Source organism: Neolamprologus brichardi, chromosome 6, assembly GCF_056152115.1.
Source record: "Neolamprologus brichardi isolate AB-2024 chromosome 6, ASM5615211v1, whole genome shotgun sequence".
In the NCBI taxonomy this organism is placed as follows: domain Eukaryota; kingdom Metazoa; phylum Chordata; class Actinopteri; order Cichliformes; family Cichlidae; genus Neolamprologus; species Neolamprologus brichardi.
Genome location: NC_142109.1, coordinates 1,274,691 through 1,283,525, shown reverse-complemented (window position 1 = coordinate 1,283,525; position 8,835 = coordinate 1,274,691). Strand labels below are relative to the sequence as shown.

Genomic DNA, 8,835 nt, shown 5'->3' with positions numbered 1-8,835 from the left:
AAACGAAAACACAAATGGGAAAAAACAGAGTTCCAAAAGCACAAGAGGAGAGTTTCTGGGGAGACAATAACCTGTCGGACAAGAAATGTGTATATTGTTCTGGTATGCATTTAAAAATCAGCAACCAAAGCTGCTGGAGTGGGGTTGGATGAATTGTGTGGGTCAGTTCCAGTTACTGCACCGAACGGTTCGCTCTATCTTTATAGAGCTTTGAGCATGAAGGGTTGTTGTGTTCCATTTATAAAGTCAAATTTTTATTATATGTTCTTGTTATCCATGTCAATCAAAATCCAAAATGGTGACACAAAGTTGGAAGATCACTGCTGTCTAAAACATCAAGATCATCCACAAAAGAGGCACAGACATGACGTATCTTTGTCCATAATTATCAACTGTTTGTTGTCTGAGATTAGGATGTCATAGTCATTTAGACAGACTGCATCGTCCCATCATCGTCTTCAGTTTCATGGAAATACTCTGCTATTATCACCTCCTGCCTTCTCTCATCAATTATCCATCACAGCTACAGTTCACCGACCTGCCACGCTGCCAGTATGGCTCCATGTGTACTTATATTTTCTTGACATGAAGTCCCCACGAGGATGAACTTGTGAGGTTTAGGATTAAGTTTTAAATAAGTACTGGTTATGATCATGGGAGTTCTCCATGAAATTAATATGCCAATGTAAACGTGCATCTCTGAAGTGATGGACACACATGTTGTTTGTGTTTGAGGCACCGTGTTCTGTATTTGCTCTCTGCTGTACTTCGATAAAACCTGCTTTCATGTTCTCTCTGATTTAAACTCTTAACTGCTGGTCAGAATAAAAAGATCAAAGCTGGACATTATATCTGGACATGACTCATCCACACTACTTTTTAAAAATTTGATTAAGTTTGTACAGCTGTCAAATGAATTCAACGCTTTATAACGGCGGGAAATAACGCTATAAGGATCTTGTTGTTTATGTGTTTATGTCAGGAGAAATTGCTTGAGTGATTAAAATATAGTTATCAGTTGCTTTTCAGGACAAACGCTATTGTTGTTATTTAACTGATATAAATCATTAATGCTTCAGCTTCGTGCTGCTCTGCTGCTCTAGCAGTAAAATGCTACTGTGGTTATAAACAGAAAAGAAAAGCTTCTGCCACGTGAAATATTCATGGCTGCTATCCATTTCTATCTTGTGTTGTGTCTCTTTCTAGCTGTTCTGTTTACATATAAATCCCAAGGGCCCCCAAGAATGTAACCATTTGGCCAATTCAGTAATCAATAGTTAAATAGTAATGCATTCAGAACAGCAGCAGTTTTTGTGCTCTGTAATCTCAAATGAAGTGCAAATGAAGTGCAATACTCTTTTCTGGCATCGTTGTATTATACTCAATTGTATATAGCATTTGTATTCTATTCTATTCTATTCTATTCTATTGTGTACAGTTGTGTACAGTATCTATTGATATCTTATTCCAGTGTTTTTCTTTTTTCTAATTTTCCATGTAACTTTGGATTGTCCACTGCTGTAACAAAATTTCCCACACGTGGGACTAATAAAGGTTATCTTATCTTATCTTATCTTATCTTATCTTATCTTATCTTATCTTATCTTATCTTATCTTATCTTATCTTATCTTATCTTATCTTATCTTATCTTATCTTATCTTATCTTATCTTATCTTATCTTAATTAATCTCATCATTATTTTTTGCAGTTGGTTACATCACAGTTCTGGTTCATCTTGAACCAGCATTTTGAGTTTTGTGCCTTTTTTGTATTATGTTCTAACTTGTGTTTAAGTCTCCCTTGTCCTTTGTGTGTCTTCGTCATGTCTTTGTCTCCCTCTCTCCTGTGTCCCCTCGACCCCGATATAAACATTTAAATGGCCCTTCATATAAAAAAGGTTCCCCACCCCTGTCGTAGGGGGTCATCTGATTTTGGGGGTTTCTGTTTTCTCTATATTATTGAATTTTTACCCTAAAATATAAAATCACCTTGAGACAACTGTTGTTATCATTTTGCACTATATAAATGAAATTTGATTGAACGGAACAGATTTTCTTTAGTCATTAATAAATATGTGGCGGGGCGTGGCCTGCGGTGCCGTGCAGAGGAGGCGGACGCACCTGCACGGCATCCGCAATCACGCCCCACCGATATAAATATTGTACTGGGTCCTGTGGTGGGGGGGTGGTGATAATGTTGAGCGGGCAGCGGGAGAGCTGCAGCTCTGTGAACATTGTGAACAGCAACTGTGAGAGCCAATAAAGTATGCTGCAAAGCATGAATTTGCACCCGGGTCTGCCGTGGTTGTTTACAAAATTATTGTCAAACTATTTTGTATTTAGCTAAACTTCTTCTCTGGAACTAGTTTTTGACCCTTCTTAAGGTTGGTTCGCCATGTTTACATTAAAATCACGACTACAGTCCTAGTTAAAAGTTCAAAGTTTCAAAGCTCAACGTTGGTGATGTAATGGATACTTCATGAACTGCATTATGTTGAAAACATCTGTTCACAAACTGATACAAAGACTCAAAATCACCTTTTGTGTGTGTCACAGCAGACTTGGTCTGGACTCCTTGGCATAAAATTTGTAAGCACTCAACACGTAGCATAACTATTCAACAAACCACAATCTCTGTCTGAATGTATTGTGTTCACCTTACAAAATCTGGTAATATAGCAAACAGAAACACTTCACATATTTCATGAAAAACCCCCAAATTTATTTAATTTCAAAGAAAATGTGAATAAACCTACAAAAATATAAATGTTTCCCCACCCGATCCTTTCTTTAGTCAGCTGAGAGCAGAACAATAATATTAATCGAAAGGTTTTCATTAAAGGACAAAGTTATCCCAATAATAAAGATGAGAAGGAGTAAAGGACCCATGGGAACCTGAAATTAATCACTGATAAATTAATTATCACATTAATTTAAACTAAATATGTCAAATATTATTTTCATGGAGTAGCAGAATGATCATTCAAGTGATAAGTTCACTCCTCGCCAAATGATATCAAGTGTTCTGATCAGCAAATAAAAGTGACGCTAAGTTAATGTGTAGCTCGTCTCTCTAGTCCTTCAGTCTTTCTAGTTAAGCTGGCTCGCTCAGTCTTGCAGGGCAGTGATAAATCTTTTTATGTCTGCTATACAATCATTCTGTTCCTATCCTGGTTATTCTTTATTTTGGCGTTCTGACATTTCTATATAATGAGAGCTCGAGTAGTGATTGTGAACACTTTGGGGTCCTTAGGGACTAAGCAAAGCGCTATACAAATACAGGCCATTTACCATTTACCAAAACAGCCACAACATTAAAACTACTGACATATACGTAGCATTGATTATTTTACTACAAAGCAAACATTGTCAACTTAAAAATGTTTGCAAAATGAGAACTATTCAAAATGGCAAATGAAATCTGAAACTAATCTAAGGTGTTAATCTCAGACCCCATTATTCCTGGGATAAGGAGTGCATTCCAGTGCTTGGCATCCCAGCACATTCACAAATATCCAGTTCCTACACGCTGTGTGGCCCCTGGTTTTAATCTTGTGGCTGTAAGTAGTGATGCTGTGTTATGGTATTCTGGACGTTAACAGTAGACATGAGGCAGTGTGAGGCACAGTGAGATCCAGATTGTCTTTCATTTAGCAGAGGGAAACGCCAGATCAGTAACTTGACAGTCTTCATCACCAAGCTACTAGAAAGATTTCCATCGGATGGCAGACAGGATTGTGTGGACGAAGTAGAGAAGAGTGGCTACATATGAGAAAACCTGCAAAGACAGAGAACATCAGGAGGTCAGAAGGTCATCAACACCTTAAATGATCTTTGAACCACTGAAACTTAAAGCCTTAAAGAAATCCAAACCAACACAGTATCAGATTTTAAGCATTGTTAACAGCAACATATAACATTTCCTCCTGGTGTTACTGAAGCTAAATTGTTCATAATATCCATCTTTGATTAGAAGTCATGTGTTGAGAGTAAATCTTGTATGATAGAGCTAAATGTTAAAGCAGATCTGCTGGTGCTGCTGCAATGCAATGAACTATTTGCCCTGGAGAAAGAGGTTTTAGAATAGTCTCCACTTCACCACCTCGAGTGCACTAAAAGTTTCATATTTTAAAAAATCGGCTGGCTTCAGTTTCAAAGCCGTTGTTGACAATGTGCCAAACATTCTCTTTTTTGTTGAGACTTAACATTCAGATTAAAACCACTTTAGCCTAGCTTAGTGTAAAGACAAAAAACAAGTTTATTAACAAGAAATAATAGAATATAATGACTACAAAGACATAGAACATTAATGCAAATAGACACAAAACAATTACAAATGGATAGAAAACCACTAGCGACAAAAATGTCTACTAAGCGAGTCGATACTTAGAAAGCAGAAGTAAAGCAGGTGAGATTTCAAAGTTATTTTTAGTATTTTGGGATCATTTTACCAGGTAATGATAGCCTCCTATGTTTTTTTTTAAGTTAGGGCTATGGAGTTGATCAAATATTACATCCATGACAGACAGAAATTCATGAAGATCTGTGCAAATATTCTACTGACTTGATTTCTTCTGATTCTTCCTATTTTTTCTCATTAAAAGATCCAAAGAAAACAACTAATCAGAACATGATCTAAAATAGGTTAAATACCTCAAAACAAAAACGGAAAGTAAAGTAAAAAAATCAGTACATTTAAAGTAAAATTAAAAATGACACCTGAAAGAGTTAATGCAATATAAATTATTTGGTATTTTTATGTTTGCCTCACTGAAATATACGACTACCTCTTGTTTCACTATTTCAACTCACTGAGAGCCAACTCTGAAAGAAAACTGCAACTGGTGTGTAATTCTCCGTGGGCTTTATTTCATTAGCTTTATAATCATTCATTTCTTTGTGTCACCCAAGTAACAGCAAGTAACAACTCGCTGAACAGCCTGACTCACCACGGCAGAGACGTCCAACTTGTAGTTGCGTTGTTCTGTAGTTGTGCTGTTGCCCTGTTTTCCGCTCAGATCCAGCGTCACTTTGGCCAACGCCACTGAAGCACTGAGGTAGAAGAATGCAGCAATGCCATGATACAAAAAGTCCTGACAGAGTAGGAGGAAAAAGAGCGAGACAAGACATTCATTGTTATGTGGTGATGTCTTCAAAATAATGACTGCCTGCATTGGCATAGAGTCGAAACACACACATAGTTGCAAAATCCTGTCAAACACTGGCATGTAAAGCTATTGTGTTGTGTGTGTTGGCATCAAAAAGCTTGTTTTGTAGCTGCAAATTCTTAAATATCAGGTGTCAGAGCACCACGGAAAGCAACCGAAGAAGATTGTCACGATCCAGTGTTTTGAGTTTAGTTTATTTGGATGTTTATATGATTAAGCTCATGAGTTTTTCTAGTTCTTTGTTATTAGATTCCCCTTGTGTCTTCCAACCCCTGTTAAGTCTCCCCTGCTCTTCATGTGTTTCATGTCTGTGTCTTATGTTGTCAAGTTCTGGTTGTCATGTCTGTGTCTCATTATGTTTCCTATTTTATTTTGAAGAGATCTTGTGTTTTTATATTATGGATTATGTTTTGAGTCCTTCGTTGTACTGTTTCTTGTTTCCCTAGATTTCAGTTATGGTTATCATAGGTTTAGTTCTTTGGCTTTGTAATATGGCTTCCCTGTGTTCAATGTTGTGTCTACTGTGACCTTTTTGTACCATGTTTCTGTCCCTATGTTCTGTCTTCTCAGTTGCTGTTAAGTTTGCATGTTTAGAGTTCAGTCAGTGTGTTTCCTGTTTTACTTTGAAGGTCCATGTCTCATGTGAGTGTTTCTAGTTTTGCTTCCCTTGTCTTGTCCAGCCTGATTACTCCCAGCTGTGCTCTCCTTCTGTGTCTCATTCCCTTGTTATCCCTCTGTGTATTTAAGCCCTGTGTTTCTCTTTGTCAGTGTCGTAGTCTCCCTCATGGCTGTGTTTCCTTGCGTTTCAGTTTACCCATGTCCCAGTTTAGTTTTCCATGCCATTCTGCAATAAAGCAGCTTTTTGAGTTTAATTTCATTGTCGTGAGTTTTGCGTTTGGGTCCTTCTCCTGCCTGTACACAGCCGAAACATGACAAAGATTGTCAAAGCAATCTTGCACTGATGCTCGTCATTTAACCACTGCAGAAGAAAAGTTCAGAACAATGATATAGAATGGACACAAGCTCAAGAAGGAAAAGTAAAGTGGATTAAACATTAAACAACATTTAATTGTGGTTTATATATAATTATATGTACTATATGTATATTATATAGAATTATAAGGAAGGTTGCGTTTTCCTTAAAAATCTCTGTTTGTCTCTTTTTTACCTCTAAAGTGAGACATGTGTCAGGGTTGATGATGAAGGTAGATGCTGTATATCTACCATCATTTAACTGCATTTATTTGCAATTAGAACTATCCGTGTTTCTCTGAAGCAACCATATTAATATTGTTCGCTGTATTATACTACAGTTTATAACAGACAAAACAACGAGGTAGGACTTCAGGCTGGTCAATTTCTATTGCGTATAAGTTGGATCCTCTATCTGCCAGGGGTACTTCCTGCTACTGGAGTCAAGAAAGGTATGATAGAGCTACATAAACAGGAATGAAACACACTTCAAGTCAGTTTTATTTATATAGCACCAAATCAAGAACAATAGCCTCAAGATGCTTTATAACTACTTTTATAACAAAAATAGAGATAAAAGTTCAACAATCAGACAGCTGCCGAGCAGCAAGGACAAGTGAAAGTGTGTGCGATATGATTTGTGGAGGACTTACTGCTGCTGCCCAGCTGGCTTTATTATGATGTGTCCCACAGGCGAACACCACCATCCAGATAAAAGTCATCACAAAGCAGAAGACAGAGACAAACATGACCCAGCCCTGAGGATTGTGTGGCACTACCAGTGTGCATGCCACCAAGATCCACACCAGACCACCAAAAACCTGCAACAACATGTGTACATGAGAAGAGCTGGAACATGTGAAACATCTCCACAAGCCTTAGTTAGATCTGGGACTATCATAATGCTTTAGTTTAAGGAAATTATATGTTTCCACAACGTGTGTTGCAGTTATTTGTAGAACCTGTACTTCTACTTGAGCATGCAGGACAGGCGTGACTGCCTTCGTTTACTCTACACCTTTAATGATTGACAGACTGCATTATTCAGGGAGCCTGACCCTCCTCCACCGTATGCCATCACTGTCTGAACTCCACCTGTTCGCACAATTCATGTGAAAACACCTGCTACATTCCTCCACTGCTGACATTTCCTTAAGTTAAATGTGGCGTATCAAAACATTTTTTTCTTTTCATATCTGTTTCCCTCCACTGACAATGATGAGTCATCATAGGAATCCAACCTGCTCGGTCTGTCCTCCGCCTATTGTGATGTTTGGCTCATGACATATTCACTTGAATATAATTAATTGTAATATTGCTCATGTAGGAAGATTATCCTAATCCTAACACACCTACATCATTAACCCTCAGTCAGCATAAATTTCAGTTATCAGTAGGGTGAAGCCAACTTAAATTAGGCACAGGAGAGCACAAAAACGTTTGGAACCACGTTCTCTGCAAAGTGGCTGTAAATCAGCTCCTCTTACTTCTGCTGCGAACAGGAAGTGAGAAGGTTAACCTTATTTGTAACTTACTTTTATACTATACCTACTATATAAATATATTTTGAACCACAGGTTAACCAGAAATGAAACAATTTTGTCCTTCTGTTTCAGTCACTGAAATAAAAAGTAGAAAATGGTTAAAAGTTATTTTCTTTCTTTTCTTTTCTTTTTTTAAATTATTTTTAAGGGCTTTCAATCTGAACTTCTCTGGATAAGAAAGTTTCTGCATGTTTTGTAAGTAAAAACTGTGTGACAGAGAAAAGTTCCTACAATTTCTTACCAGTTCTGGGAGGTACAGGATGTCGGGGAGGGTGGAACATATTCCGAACCCACTGGGAAGGTTTGCCATAGTCCTAGAGGCCATCCTGCTGCTGCTGCTGCTGCTGTTAGACTAAATCGGATTCAAACCCGCTCCGGTTTAAAGCAGGTGGAGCAGGCTGCAAAAAAACCGGAATCTCCATCAGCACAGTGCAGACACGCCTGCTAATTGGGGCGTAGTCAGAGCGAATTTAACGAATATGGAGATGCCTTTGATGGAGCATCAGTGTGGGACAGACGTCAGTGTTTGGACACTGGCTCATTTATCACCATGACAACGGGCAGCAGCTCCGCTTTCAAGAACATCAAACAACAAAAAACTCAAGAGCGTCAATAGCAATAACTCTGCTGGACTTTTTATTTATTTACATTTTCCTCTTCAATTTTTTATTATTATTATTATTATTTATTTATTTTTTATTTTTTTTTAGCGCAAATTCAGTTCCTAGTTACAGAACGTCATAAACTTGGCAGAAGGATGCATGAACGTCTCTTAACAGTTAATAAAGGAGTGCTTCACTTCCCCGTCATTCTCAGAATACGTTTGCTTCAGATTGTTGATTTTAGCATGTGCACCACGCGTGCAGACCTCAGCAACAACTATAGGTGGGACAAAATTTATGGAACCTAAACTGATAAGGGGGCCACATTAAAATTTGTGAGTGCAGGGCTCGATTTGGCAGAGTAATGCAGAGGTCTCCAGCAGCAGTTTGCATGAATGGAAATAAAGACATATGAAGACATTTTTTATTTGCTGCCAGCTGAACTCAGGTCTGTTTGTGAGCTTGCAGCTTTTCACACTACCCACTGTAAACAACAGTTCCAAGGAAACATAAAGGTGGCAAGCTTGGTCATCTGGGTAAGTGAGCTGT

At 38.0% G+C, this 8,835-nt stretch overlaps 1 protein-coding gene across 1 annotated transcript; it reads right to left on the bottom strand.

Moving 5' to 3' along the window:
* Positions 1-2,721: 2,721 nt before the first annotated feature.
* LOC102779989 (myelin and lymphocyte protein-like) lies at positions 2,722-8,050 on the bottom strand. The gene is made up of 4 exons (XM_006806804.3): positions 7,926-8,050; positions 6,794-6,961; positions 4,950-5,093; positions 2,722-3,778 (listed from the first exon to the last, which is right to left on the bottom strand). The coding sequence occupies exons 1-4, from the start codon at positions 8,007-8,009 to the stop codon at positions 3,704-3,706; spliced, it is 471 nt and encodes a 156-aa protein (XP_006806867.2). The 5' UTR covers positions 8,010-8,050; the 3' UTR covers positions 2,722-3,703.
* Between the last annotated feature and the right edge of the window lie 785 nt (positions 8,051-8,835).

Bases quoted from the DNA above. Each gene is read 5' to 3' on its own strand.
- LOC102779989 (XM_006806804.3), bottom strand. From the start codon at position 8,009: ATGGCCTCTAGGACTATGGCAAACCTTCCCAGTGGGTTCGGAATATGT. The intron at 6,962-7,925 runs GTAAGAAATTGT...ATGTTGTTGCAG, and splicing joins TCCTGTACCTCCCAGAACTG to GTTTTTGGTGGTCTGGTGTG. The intron at 5,094-6,793 runs GTAAGTCCTCCA...CTACTCTGTCAG, and splicing joins AAGCCAGCTGGGCAGCAGCA to GACTTTTTGTATCATGGCAT.